The sequence below is a fragment of the Garra rufa genome, chromosome 23, assembly GCF_049309525.1.
Source record: "Garra rufa chromosome 23, GarRuf1.0, whole genome shotgun sequence".
NCBI lineage: Eukaryota > Metazoa > Chordata > Actinopteri > Cypriniformes > Cyprinidae > Garra > Garra rufa.
In genome coordinates this window covers 18,353,903-18,369,037 of record NC_133383.1, presented here as the reverse complement: position 1 = coordinate 18,369,037, position 15,135 = coordinate 18,353,903, and the positions used below count along the sequence as shown (strand labels likewise).

Sequence of the window (15,135 nt, the reverse complement as noted above, 5' to 3'; positions counted from 1 at the left end):
GCTTATGGTCTATAGGCGGAATTTTACAGGCACAGACAGCAATTACTGGCATACATAGCATAACTCCAGATATTAATGTTTGATCTCCTATTCCACTTTTCTGGCAAGCTTCACCAAGTGCTTTTCCATACCCCACTGCCACTTCAAATTAGTTTCTTGGCAGCTCCACGACATGTTCTCTCGCTGCATTTCCTTCCATTTCTTTCTTTCTCTCTCTCTCTCTCTCTCTCTCTGTCTCTGCCTGCTTTCTGTAGTCTGTCAGCGTTTCATTTGAATTAAAAATAATCTGCGCTGAGAGATCCGGACGTTGATTGTGGAGCGGAGAGCGGTAATCACAGGCTTGAGGTTTCGCTCAAATCTGATGATAGGCATTTAGGAAAGCGAGCTCTGATTTCGGGGACGAAGGCTGCTTTGGTGCACCTCATCCAAACCCTGACATGCTCCATATATGTAATCATAATGTAATCATATCTATTTAATCAAATATAGATGAAAAAGAGACCTTTTTTTATAGCCAAACCAATTTTGCCACAGTTACTCTACGTCCAAATAAAAATATACTATGCGGTTTGAGGGAAAAAATGACAAGCATAATATATTATGCAGAAAATGTGAACCTCAAATAAAAAAAAAGCAATATTATACATGGATCTTGAAATTGAGAATTTTTCTTTAATGATTTTGTCCTGCTATTTTGGTTGCACTTAAAAGGGTCATTAGAACTCATTTCTCATTACTCATTGGTTAATTACCAATAATGTTTCCATGAAACTCTCAAAAGGTGTCTGATTACCTGATCCTGGGACCCGGAACAAGGGGCCCCTAAACAGTGCTGAACCTGTCCTCCACAGCCTGCACTTGAAGTATCATAGGCCTAATAAGCTTCAGCTGCCTCTGGATTCTTAAATCCTGTTGGGCTGAACCTAGATTACCTCAGGCTTGTTGTGACACAGAAATTAACAAAGGGCAAAAATGTGCAAGTGGGAGTATTTTATAAATCCACCCCCTCCTCTCCCTTGAGTAGCATTGACCTCTTTGTGTTGTGTTGAGAACATATCAGCTCTCTCTGGGGTCCCTTACCAAGATGGTTTACTGGATTTCATTTCTTTTTTACTGTCGGTTCATCTATGAAGTTAAGACGAATAAAGGTGAGAAGACAAAAAGACAGTTTTATGTAAATTCTAAATATATACAGTTGACGTACACCTTACAGAATCTGCAAAATGGTAATTATTTTACTAAAATAAGAGGGATCATACAAAATGCATGTTATTTTTTTATTTAGTACTGACCTGAATATATTTCACATAAAAGATGTTTACATTTAGTCCACAAAAGAAAATAATTGAATGACCCTGTTCAAAAGTTTACATACGCTTTTCTTATTTTGCCTAAATATCATATTTTTTTATTTAGTACTGCCCTTCAGAAGCTACAGAAGGTACTTGCATGTTTCCCAGAAGACAAAATACGTTACATTTACATTGATCTTCAAATTCAAATTCTTCACCCCCTGGCTCTTAATGTATTATATTTCCTTCTGAAGCATCAGTAAGCGTTTGAACATTCTGTAATATTTCAAACGCAGTTGTCCCCAGTGTGAAAAGATGAAAAAAAAAGTTGTCCTCAGTTGTCCCCAGTGTGAAAAGATGGATCTCAAAATCATACAGTCATTGTTTGGATTTTGTGTAGGATTTTTTTCTAAAGAACAGTGGGCAGTTTAACTGTTCAGGACAAAAAAGGTGCTCATAAACAACTATCACAAAACAAAACAAAAAAGCTGTGGATCATTTGTGGGTCATTTTTATAAATTCAACTATTATTTTCTTTTGTGGACTATAGGTGTACGTTTTAAATATCTTATTCAGGTCAGTACTAAATAAAAAAAATAACATGCCCCTCTTATTTTGGTAAAATAATGAACATTTTGCAGATTCTGCAAGGTGTATGTAAACTTTTAAACTCAAATGTAAGTAGCATAATAATATTAGTAGTACATTTATTTTTTATTAAATATTTCACAACAAATAGAAGCATAATAATATTTTGAATACAAGTAGTAGTATAAAGTAGCAGTATAAAAATTGTACAATTTAAAATTCAATTTTAATAATAATTTATTAATTTTATTTTGCATTTCTGACATTCAAAGTTCAGGTTTAATATATGAAAAAAAATAAAACTCTTTACTCACTGTAGATTACATGTGTTAAACTTGTGGAAAAACTACATTAATCCACACAGAAAAATAAACTCATGTGTGTTGATTTGGTCGAGGCAGATGTTGGAGGTTGAGTGTGGTCTTATATTGATGGAGCGTGCAGCCCCCCCCCCCCCCCCCCCCCCCAAAGGAGCAGGGGTGAGAGATGTAGAGAAGGAGAGATAAACATCCAGCAATAAGCTAACTCATTCTCTTACTCTGTTGGGGGCAGTCAAGGTCAGAGGTCGCTGCAATGCGAGTCCCTTGTTAATCCATTGACCCGCAGTGCAGAGGGTTAATACTGGTTTGCTAAGCCAAGGGACCCCAAATCAGTCAGATTAAGGAGATTTTCCAGGAATGCCCGGCTTTATTTTAAGATTGGAGGATTGTTTGGGTTTGAGTGTCCATGGACTGAGGTTAGTGGAATTAGATCTTCAGGTTTTTCCTCAAACCCTGAGGGAAGGAGGTTAATATTACACCATGCTTTGGAAACACAATTAAGGCCGGTCTTAGCGTATAATCGCCGCAGATGTGGTTGATCAGTTTAGTCTTTAATTCTTTTTCCTAGTGTTAAATAATCCACTGTGTTCGTCTCAACAATACACGGCACAGCTCTTGCCCTCTTCTTATTTTTTATGGATGCTGTTACATTTACTGTTGAAAGTGACTTTAGCATGAACGGTTTGCATACATCGCTACACTCTTGACACTAATTATGCAGCAGGGCAAACAGTGCTGTTTTGGGTCAGCCTGGGTGATTCTAACCCCAATGAAGGAAGGCTGTGGCTGAGGGAACCAGAGAGGTGTGCCGCTCATGAAGAGAGTCTCTGTCTCCCTCCCCTTCACAGTAGCTGCACCCTACTGGGAAATTCATTAGCAGCTGACATCATCTCACTCCGGCCAGAGAGTGAAAGAATATCATTCTATCCCAGTTCCCTCCTCTCCTCTCTCTCTCTCTCGCTTGCTCTCTCCCTGCTGGTCGCTCCGTCTCCTGTTTGCACTCTTTCAGGACTCCGCTGCCAGTAGCTCTCATTGAGCATCGTACGCGCGCACACACGCCCTCGCCCTCGCCCGCGCACTTACACACCGTCTGTCCGGTGAAGCTGAGCGGAGGAAGCACGTTCCGTGTGTGAGGCAGAAACAAGCAGGGGGTAGGAGCTGAATGAAGTCGGGTTAGAATCAGGAAGTGGGAGGACCCGGTCTCGCCGTGGGTGAATGAGAGAGTTTGTGTGGATACGGGCAGCACTTGTGCGACGAACAGGACACGAGCTTGAAAGCAGCGACGATTTCGAGGAAAGGAAGCGGCGGTCGGGGTTTTAGTGCGGCTTTACTCCACCCATTCTGCCTATAGGAGGAAAATACTGCACGCTTTGTTGGATTTTTCTTGCTTTGAGCGCACGGGGAGAAGGTTTGTCACCGAGCGCGTTTCTGACACAAAAGCGCATAAGTCCGTGTCTGTTAAGCGACGGTTGTCGAGGATTTCAAACGGCCAATTCGCGCGAAGAGGACGAACTGAAGGATTTCTCCACTTCTCTGCGCTCTTGGGTACCAGACACATGGCTGCCTTTGTCCGAGAGCCTCTCTCGCTTTGAGCTCTGGATGTTTTTTTCTTCTTTCTCTTCTTCCCTGGGAAAGGCTTCTTCTTATTTTGCATGGCTGTCATTCGCTCAAAGGGAGCGAGAGGAATTCGCCGCCTGTTTGTGGATTACATTGTTTGACAAGCAGAATGTGAAACGGCGTATTTACTAAACCTCCTGAAAGTGATTTCTTGACTTGTTATTTTCGTCCGTGCCAACCTCGCCACATCAAAAGGTACACCGCACCTTCATATCCCTCAGAAATGGATTTTTTTTTAGTTCATATTTCGATGACCACAATGTCATTCGACGTTTTAGAGGAATTAATTGCTGTTTCAGTGGATTTTACTCGATGGCTGGAGGATTTGGAGCGCTGTTGTGGATAATTGTAGTTGAAATCTCTGCAGTGAATGTTGCCAGATGTTTTTCGGTTGTGGTTTGAATAAAGCGGTCGGGCGAACGCATCGTTGTGTGGAAACGATGTTTCTTGACGTCATGTGTTAATGAATGCATATAACATTATTATTATTATTATTATCATCATTAATGTAGACTATGAAAATGGCGTTAACGCTTTATTTATATAGCTAATGGAAATGTATTTTAAAAGGACAAATATTTGAGAGGGTTGTCGTACCTTGTCATTTTCGCCTCGAGCAGGATATGGATATACGTTAGTGTTGCTAAACCTGTCAGAATAATTGCTTCCCAATAAGCTGTTTTTCTGAGAATATTCCTACTTGTGTATCCAACGTAAGACATTTACGTTCACGCAGAAGCGCTTCTGTTTGTTATCGTGTTGGTTAATAATTGTAAAATTGTTAAAAAGTGCACAAAGCTCGTGTATTATTTTCCTCTCCAGTGACTGAGTGGAGAGTCAGGTTAGATGCTAATGGGTGGACTGTAATGGTTCTATCTTTGTTGCTGTTTAGCCAATTGAATTAGCCGATGCCCCTTTGACACCACATTGTCACTTAAATAGGCTTTCATTACCTAAATGCTGTGTAAATTGCAACGCTGGATGTTTGTACAATAACATAGCAATGTTAATGCGTTCAACCCGGTCTCAAGTGCAGCGCGCCGTTTTTGCGCATGGAGCCACAGTGCCATCCAGTGGCCGCTGTGGGAAGCGACTGGATTTTTGCGCTCATTAGTGCTGCGCTACCTTTGATGATGAAGCCCACCTGCTTAGTTCTGAAGCAGATGTACTGACTCTCTCTTTCTCGCTCTCTCTCAGGGCTCAGATGCCAGCTCAGAGAAACTCTTCAGCACAGCTGCAGTTAAAGGTATGTGGTGGACTTTCTTTATTACATTCTGTTTATTGCTTGTGTAAATCACTGTTCTAACTCTGTTCCTATAGAGGTGCATACTCTAAATTGTTATGGTTGTTCTTCTCTGTAAAATTAATTTTAAATTTTAAAGGTGTAATTTCAATGTTATGTGTTATATATTGTAGGTATTATATGAGTAACTGAAGAGCGCAGTCAACTAGAACCCGTCACATTATTCTAGACAACCTTATTTACCACTATTGCATTCAGATTACGTTTAATGTGTTTTGCTTTCCGGGGTGGCATGGGAAATAAGCATTTCCTCAAGGCTGACGACGATTCCATTGACAGGCACAGTGTGTTGTATCCGTGCTTTCTCACAGCGTATGGGCTGGGAGAAATCCATCTGAGCCACTCTGTTAAACAGATCCCAATGTGCTGCTGAGTGATGAATGAGAAAATCCATTTCAGGCGCGCAGCATGTGTAAACGCCACACACTGGGTCCCATGTGCAGCGGCGTCTGGCTTCTGTTATGGAAATTGATTAGTTGTGAAATGCTAAATAAAGGTGCTGGATCTGCGGCACAGACGGTAGTGGAAGAAGCAATTCTACCCTGCTGGTTTGATACTCGGCATGTGTGATATTGTTTGCCGTGTCTATTTTAAAAGGCATGCTTTGTGTTTATACAGTGAGGAGCTGCGATGCACGCACCGTCTGTTCTTTGTGTGCATGTAAACGTCCCACCATGCGCGTAGGAAGTTGGGTCTGCGGTAAGAATGCGCGAGTCAAAGGATCCGGGGAGTCAGTTGAGTTGCTTTTAAAACCTCAGTGTCTTTAGACAGCAGGAGCCCATCAGTACACCGCTAATTTGCTCTTAAAGCCTTTGGAATTTGAGCTCCCCCATTTTACAAACCCTGGGCAGCCAACATAATGGAGCCTAGCCTCGTGAATCCACATTCCTCTGTAATGGTGCGTTACCAGGATGGAGAGCGTGATGGGTGGGGAGGGGAGGGGAGGGGAGGGGGGTGCGACGGAGACTGGAAAGAGATCTGACCCCGGGGAGGAGGTGAGAGAGAGCGAGCAACTGATTGATGCCGACAAGCCCCTTGTTCCTCCTTTTCCCCCTTGCTTGGCTCCCTCGGGACCCCAAACACATTTCCCACATTCTGCTCTTTGAAGGCTTTTAGAGGTTTGATTTGTGAGGTTCAGAGGGGCGCTGAATGGCGACCCTCTTTCGGAAAGGCTTTCCCTCCTGGAGACGCCTCGCCGTGGCCATTACGACCCCTCTGAAAGGATTAAAACTCCCTTTGTGCGTCTTAAACTAACACATGCCCGCCTCCTCGGCTTCTGAAAAGCTGGCGCTTGGGAAACAGTACACAAATATGCTTTCTCTTCTCACTGACTGCCAGGCCACTTCGTCTCCCTTCAGACTCTATTTCCATTTAAATGTGCATCTTTTTTCTCTCTCCTTCACGTTCCCCTTGTTCCCTTCTCGCCTTGCCATATGCAAATCTTTCCATTGGCACAAGGGATGGAGAAAAGAGGACCGTCCTCCAAAGCACAGGTGCAAATGAACTTAGGCGCTGTGGTATTTTTATTGGAGGGTTTTCAGAAGATGAAAGACGGCGAGTGTACACAGGACGCTGCTCTCTGTTACAGAGGATTACCAGTCGCTCAGACTCTTAACCCTTATGAACAAAAGAAGAAAGAGAACGCAGAACTGAAGAGTTGAGAGACAGGCAACAGAAAAGATGTCAATATTTGCCTGGAGCCTAGAACGAGAGGCTCGCTGCTGATTTTTTTCACGTGGTTGACGCTCACAAAATGCCTCACATTCAACAGCGAGATGAGAGGGAAGAGTCACCTCTGAGGGGAAAATATAGATCAAAGTCCAAAAGAGCAGAGCAAAACTGATCTTAGATCATTTATAGGGCTGTAGGCCATTTTGAGCACTGGAGAAGGAAGAGAAGAAGGGATAAACAGATGTCATTGTCAGTTTTGTCACAATTTGTGGCCAATTTTAGAATTAAAAAAGACCATATATGAAGGAAAAAAGAAATTAGTCATTGTCAAACTATATTCAAGACCCACTTCACGTGTTCTTTGCCGAATTAGACCCTCTCCTGTTTCCTCCTCTCCTCCTCTCCCTCCTGATGTTTTGTGTAATTGTTGCTTGTTTTCTTTTTTCTCTCCTCATTGCTCTGTCTCTCACTCCTATTAAGCAGAATCATTAAATGTTCGACTTAATTACTGTCTCTCTCACATAGCCTGCAGGTGGCTGCCAACCAGCCTACCTCAATTAGTGTATTCATCGCCCGCATCTTGTGCGTCTTAAGAAGCCTTTTGCTCGATTTCGGAGCAAGTGAGAGTGAGAAGAACAAGGACTTGTGACCAGTTAACTACTGAGATATGTAACTATCAGGTTTCATTAGGAAATATATATATATATATATATCTTTGTATATTTGTTTGTTAATAAGATGTGTTTTGCAATTATGTTGTTCCCTCCATGTTCTTCAAGGTGGGACCAAACTGTTTGCAAACACAGAGCAGACCATAATTTTTTTTTTTTGCATTTCGTTATTTTTCTGTGATTATCTCTGGAATTTGAGAAAATAACAAATTTTGTAATGCACTGATTCTATGGGAATCTGCAAAATGTTAATTATTTGACCAAAATACCAATATTTTACCACAAATTCTTTGGTTTTTCAGCATTTTTGTGGTTTGAACGCTTCCAAAGTGATGCTTCCAAATGAAAAAAAAAAAATGATACATTGAATTTGAAGATTAGGGTAAATGTAACTTATTTTGTCTTTTGGGAAACGTAAGTATCTTCTGTAGCTTCTGAAGGGCAGTAATAAATGCTTTAAATATTTGGGCAAAATAAGAAAAATGTACACATTCTGTTAAAAAGTTTACACCCCTGGCTCATAATTCATCATTTTTCCTTCTGGAGCATCAGTGAGCATTTGAACCTTTTGTAATAGTTGCATATGAGTCCCTCAGTTGTGCTCAAAATGATGAATCTCAAAATCATAGTCATTTTTGAAAAGTGTTCAAATACACAAAAATGCTAAAAAAAAACAAAGAATTTGTGGGAACTGAAGGATTTTTCTGAAGAACAGCGGGCAGTTTGACTGTTCAGGACAAACACGGGACTCATAAACAACTATCACTAAACAAAAAAACACAGCTGTGGATCATTCAGGTAAAAACACAGTATTAAGAATCAAGTATATGTAAACTTTTGAACAGGGTCATTTTTATAAATTAAATGATTATTTTCTCTTGTGGAAACGTCTTTTATGTGAAATATCATATTCAGGTCAATACTAAATAAAAAATAACATGCATTCTGTATGATCCCACTTACTTTGGTTAAAAAAAATTACATTTAGCAGATTCTGCAAAGTGCTTTAAATTTTTGACCTTAACTGTATCTATACTAATAAGTTATGTTGACAAAAATTATCTTCAGTAATTTTCTTCAAGATGTGTCTGAAGGGGCTGTCCAGTGCAAACTGGTTTTGTTCTGCAAGAACAAAAATGAGAAGGAACAATAATTGTTTTCATGAATCAAAAGCTTTTTCACTCTAAATGTCTGAAATCTTGTTTTGTTGCAGAGTATAAATTGACTCTGACATTGTGTTGGCCGCATTTGGACTTGGATGATAAGACAGAGCTGTCACTACAGACTCCACTCCAGATACCTCATGCTCTCTCGCTCACTCTCCCTCTCAGTATGCTGTCAGTGTCCCACTTAGGAGCGCCTCAACATAGGCCCAGACCACTAAACAGATTGTTTTTGATTTGTTTGGCAATAATTCCCAGTAATGGAATTTGTTTTCATTTCTAGCATCATTCCTAATACAGAAAGTAGCCATTTTGTGAGTGCTGTGTTTTATTTATGCCTGGTCGACTCGTCACGCGTTGAATAAAATCTAGCTACTGCCGGTGGTGCACGTCTACGTCTGCACAATACATAGCTTGGTTGTTTATATATAAAAACCTCAAAAACTGTCCTGTACAATATTGAATGAATGAGCAAACTCAGACTTAATCTGCAGCGTGCACACAAGCATGCAGGCAGTGCAGCGCTCTTTTGAAGAGCAGGGCTTGGGTGAGGCCCTGTGTGGAAGGTGTAATTTTAGTGACGATGACATTGTCAAGAGATTGAAAAAGAGGGGGAGAGAGGATGAAGAGAAGGAAAGAAGAGGGAGAGAGATGAGTTTAAGGCAGATGAGAGTTGTTAAGAGCTGGATGGATGGATGTAGAGAGCTCTTGAGATAGGGGAGCGCTTGCTGAGTGATGTAGACTCACAAATGTCTGAAGCTACAGGAGTGTTTGTATGAATGTTTGCATACTAGATTCTGTGTGCTTGACACTGGCTTAAAAGGCTTTTTTTACATTTCATGCATGCTTTACCACCTTGTTTTGCAATATGGAAAAAAGCTGTTTCCTGTAAATGTACAAGACTTTCTATTTATGTAGGTAAATTACTAAAATAATAACAAAGTGCAACACACTGTAAAACAATTTCCACTACAAACCAGTGTGTTTATGCTAATACATTAAAATGACTTGTTTACAGATGACAGTTTGCAACATCAAGCATCATAGTTTTTGTACATCAAAATACAAAATAATTACTAGCAACACAGGAAGCTAGTTACAAATGTCTGTGTCTTCTCTTACAGTGGAAATAAGGTAGATAAAACAGATGTATGTACACTACCAGTCAAAAGTTTTTGAAAAGTAAGATGTTTAATGATTTTTAAAGAAGTCTCTTCTGCCCACCAAGCCTGCATTTATTTGATCCAAAGTACAGCAATACAGTAAAAAGATTAAAATATATATATATTTAAATATTATTATTTGAAAATATTTTAAAATGTAATGTATTCCTATGTCATCAGTGTCACATGATGATGTAATGATATTATTATTATTATCAATATTTGAAACAGTTGAGTACTTTTTTTTTTTTTTAGAATTCTTTGATGAATAGAAAGATCCAAAGATCAGCATTTATCTGAAATAAAAAGCTTTTGTAACATTTTACCACTATACTATTTTTGGTTACAGAATTTAATGCATTTATTTAGCAAGGATGCTTTAAGATATGCTTTCAGATAAATGCTGTTCTTCTGAACTTTCTATTCAAAGAAATTTTAAAAAATTCTACTCAGATTTTTCAACATAATATTTTTGAGCAGTAAATCAAAATATTAGAATAATTTCTGAAGGATCATGTGAGTAATGATGCTAAAAATCCAGCTTTAAAATCAAAAGAAATAAACTACATTTTAAAATATATTCAAATAGAAAGCAGTTATTTTAAATAGTTTGGCTGTACTTTGAATCAAATAAATGCAAGCTTGGTGAGCAGAAGAGACTTAAAAACATCTTTTGACTGGTAGTGTAGCTCTAAAATCTAATTGGATGAGGCACACTTAAAATCATAATGAACAGGATATGATCCCTCACATTTTTTATTAATTTGAAAAGCGATGTAATGATCTTGGATCATTTTGTTGCTTGGAAAAACAGCATAAATTAAAGCTAACACCCAGTTTACATTGAACATGTGGGTCTTGTCACAGTGTAACAAACCTAAGCATTATAATCGACAAATCTGTTTACACTGCTGGTTTAGTAAAAGCCATTTTCATAGTTTATTGCTTTAACGTTTCACCTTAGTCGATAATATATGCATCGATCAGGTTGTGTATTTGAGTTGTCTTGTTTTATGTTGAGTAACCAATTGGAATGAATGATTGATGAAGTCAAAGCTTCCTGTTTTCTTCTTTTTCCTTGTGGATCAATGAAGAACATCTGTCTGTCTGTCTGTTTTGAGAGAGGTAACTGATTATTTGTTCTAGCCTTCCTCTTATTGAACAATCAGCATCTCGACCCGGCATATCTCTGTGGTCATGTCTTTATAGTGTGTATAGAGACAGGCTGTAATTTATGGCTCTGTGAGAGTGTGTGTGATGAGAGATGGGCTGTAATTCACAGCACATTGTGTTTGTAGTCTGCAGGGATGTCTCATCCCCTGACACACAAACACACAGAGCAGTGGCGATTCTAGACTTTTTTAACAGGGGTGGCCTTAGTGGAGCACTGATTAATTCAAGGGTGGCATCATAAAATCATGCATCAAACACCATACTCATAAATTGAAGGACAAAGACCGTACTCTTACATCAAATTTATTTTTATTTGAATAAAATCAAATATAAATAAACAAACATCTCAAACATAAAAATACACCTTCAAGACTTTTTGTTTTTCACAATAACAACTCAAACATAATATCTTTGGCCATCTATTTCTATAGCCGTTAACATCCAAAATCCAAGTTCTCAGCTAAAGACTATTTATTCATGGAACAATGAATAACAATTGGTTTGCCCATCTATATATTGGTTTTAAAACAACTGAATGCGCCGATTTTTGTGTGAGCTGGCGAAAACCTTGATAAAGTCAGAAGAAGATAGAAAGAGAGAAGAGAAATACAGACAAGAGCAAGAAAAGATGAAACATGAACAAGAACGCATTATAGAAGAATTAAAGATGGAACAGAAAGAAGAAATAAAAAAAAGAGAGATATGGAGAAGAAAATGAGAAATGAAGAAGAAGAGAAAGACAGGAATGGGAGAGAAAAATAAAAGAAGCTGAAAATAACAATAAAGGGATTCAAGAGGAAATTAAACGACAGCAGAGAGAGTGGGAGGAGGAAAAGAAACAACAAATGAGAGAACAAGAAGAAGAAGAAAGAAAGAGAAAAGAGAAACACAAGGAACAACAAGAACTGGAGAAAATGAGACAGAGATGAAAGAGAAAGAGAAGAAGAAAAACAGAAGATAGAGGAGGAAAAACAGAGACAGAAAAGAGAAAGAAGAAAAAGAGAGAATATGAGAAAAAGAAAACTGAAATGAAAAATCATCATGAAAGACTGGAACAAGAGAGAAGAGAGGACTAGGAGAGAAGATAACGAGAAGATGACGAGAGACGAGAAGAAGAGAAAAAGACATGGAAGGAAAAGATTGAAAATCTGAAACAAGAGCAGGAAGATGAGATCAAGAGAAGAGAAACAGAGGAGAAGGAGAGAAAAGAAAGAGAAAAGAAAGAGAGGGATGAAATGAAACAGAAACATGAAGAGGAATTAAAAGAGATGAAAACAAAACATCAAGATGAAGCCAAAAAACAAGCAGAAGAATTTAATGATTTCAGAGAGAGAAAAGAGCAGGAGTTGAAAGAGATGCTGGATGAACGTGAGAAACAATATGAATTACTAGAAAAACTCTGTCAACACCTGAAAAACCAGAAAGAAGAAGAAATAAAAGAGCTGCAAGACCAGAAAGAAAAAGAAAGAAAAGAGCTGCAAGACCAGAAAGAAGAAATAAAAGAACTGACATTATCTGAACCACTGCTGGTACTATACTGCTAACGTCAGCTGCTCTGATCAGTTCACTGTCTTCATCAGGTTTGCTTTTCTTGCTAACGAAGAACTGTTGGATATTCTGGTTCCTTTTCATACTGCAGTGCAATGAAGTCAGATTTCCTTCCATTTACATTATTAGTAATTATTACTTACATTATTATTAGAAATTGAAATGAAACGAACAAGAAATGGCACAATGAACAACAAAGAACGTATTATTTACAATCAATTACACAAAATTAAAGCTTAATCAAAGGCCACATCTGTCATGTGAGCTAAACTATTAGTATTTATAAAGTTTAAACTATATAGACTACTCTTTCATGTCATTACTGCATTGGTGATGTGCAAGTCGAATTCAGTGCCTGTCACTTTAAGGCCCTGACGGCCGTGAGGTTTGCTTGATTCTCACGGTTTAAGCTAAACTGTTGTGCATTGTGCATAAGGATATGTGGATGAAATGAATTATGTTTGTTTCCATGTCATTTGTTAAACTAAATACTCTAAAGCCTAACAACTCGAAGAAAATCTGTCTTGGATTACAGGAGCTACTGTAAGTGTCTTGTAATGATAATTTCTATGATTTTGGCGAGCACAAAGAACTATCTCCAGATGTAAATTGGTTTCCTATTGCGCAAATTCAATTAAACCCACCAGTAGGCTAGACCTTAATTTCACAGCCTAGGTATGTTAGCAACACAGGGCTTGAAAACATTGACTGTATTATATATAACGTTAGAACAAACAAAAACGAAACCGTGCGTGGAATTTATCTGGGAATATAGCCTAAACCTAACTTACTGAAGGTAGGGGCCGGCGAGCTAACGTTACCTTGCTGGCGTGTTTTATTTGGTTCCTTGGTTAAAATATAATGTAGGCTACGTTTTTTTGCATAAAATTGCGTCTGCTAATCTGCTAATGATAAATCGTTAAATCCTTTTTACAAAAGTAGCCTTAACAGTTAATGACCTAGCAAATGTCGACTGAGTAGGCAGAAAAGCAGAAAAAAGGCAGGTACAGTAGATAAATTAGCCTGGCATACATGACGTGATTCAACAGACTTAATACTGGGCTGTGTGTGCGATTAGATATCAAGGCAGATGTGACAGGTAAATAGATATCTTTGCGTGCTAGCAAGTAGTAGTGCTGTAAACTCACATGCTAAAAAACAGTAAGCCATGTATTGTTGGTTAGCTTACATCAAACATTTGCTACTTACATTTCTGAGTTCTAGTGTCTGACTGTCCAAGCCCCCGCGCTGATTTAAAGGCAGCAAGTGCGTCAACAACGGTTCCGCCTTTGAGCACGTTAATGGCCAATCGTAGAGTAGGATTTTGGGGTGGCACCTGGGGTGGCCAATCAATTCTCAGGGGTGGCGTGGGCCACCCCAAGCCACCCCTCTGGCTCCGCCCCTGACACAGAGGTTAACACACCATGGGCAACATCCTGATTTACTCCCCAAGGCCAGCAAACAATAGCACCACCCACTCTCACAGCCTGCCCAGTGATGCATGTGTGTGTGGTTGTCCTCACGAATGAGTAAGCATTGTTGTATAACCATATGATTATTGTTTTTCCAGTAGGCTTGCTATAAGTGGTTTTCCTGCCACGGGGAACGGGAGTGTGTTTTAAAACACAACTTTAACTAGAGCCACACACTAGCGGTGTTAGATGAAGAGGTGGAGATGCTGTGGAACTAGTGATGAATTGGAAGTCAGACACTCGTTTAACGCTATCCATCATCTCGCTCCGTCCCGCCTGTAGTCATAACACAGCCACGACTGCACTCCTACACTCTCTCTCAATCTGTCCCTCTCTCTCAAAGAGGTCATTCTGAGGTTGTTCCCAAACCCCAGAGGTTGAAGGACTAAAGTAAATTCATCCATCTTGGTGACTAGAGGAGGGTGCACAGAGAGAGGAAGAAAGAGAGGCCAGGGAGACAAGAGACGTTGTGTAAACACTACTATATCCGACATGCTACGCTAAACGCAGGGAGTCTGGAAGCCATCAAGCTAAATGAAAGTCAAGAGCGAACGTTTGAATGGGTCACACTCCAGAGATACAAGTACCGTCTACTGAGAGGGCACAGGGCAACACTTTTTTGTCTTATCAGAGAAACGAGAGAAGTGTTGTAATGCTATTTAATAATAGAGTATATTTGTACTATAGCCACTCTGAGATCATTTAATTACTGTTGATAGTAAGTCAAAAGTTTACATACTTTTTACAGAATCTGCTAAATTATTATTTTTTTATTTAATACTGACGTGATATTTACATTTACATATAGTCCACAAGATAAAATAATAGTTGTTCATGAGTTCCTTGTTCGTCTTGAACAGTTAAGCTTCCCGCTGTGCTTCAGAAAAATCTTTCAGGTCCCACAAATTTTTTTTTTTTTTTTTTTTTAGCATTTTTGTGTATTTGAGCCATTTCTAACAATGACTGTATGATTTTGAGATCCATCTTTTCACACTGAGGACAACTGAGGGAGTCATATGCAACTATTAAAGAAGGTTCAAACTCTCACGGATGCTTCAGAAGAAAACATGATGCATTAAGCCGGGCGTGAAAACTTTTTGAATTTGAAGGGTAAATTTAACTTATTTTGTCTTCTGGGAAACATGTAAGTATCT

At 39.1% G+C, this 15,135-nt stretch overlaps 1 protein-coding gene across 5 annotated transcripts in view; it reads left to right on the top strand.

Moving 5' to 3' along the window:
- The window catches only part of auts2a (activator of transcription and developmental regulator AUTS2 a), a 473,806-nt gene that overhangs the window by 422,881 nt on the left and 35,790 nt on the right, over positions 1–15,135 (top strand). For all 5 annotated transcript variants that reach the window (XM_073829732.1, XM_073829730.1, XM_073829733.1 and 2 more), the window contains exon 6: positions 5,015–5,063. In XM_073829732.1, coding sequence (XP_073685833.1) covers positions 5,015–5,063 — 49 coding nt within the window. The remainder of the gene's footprint in view (positions 1–5,014; positions 5,064–15,135) is intronic.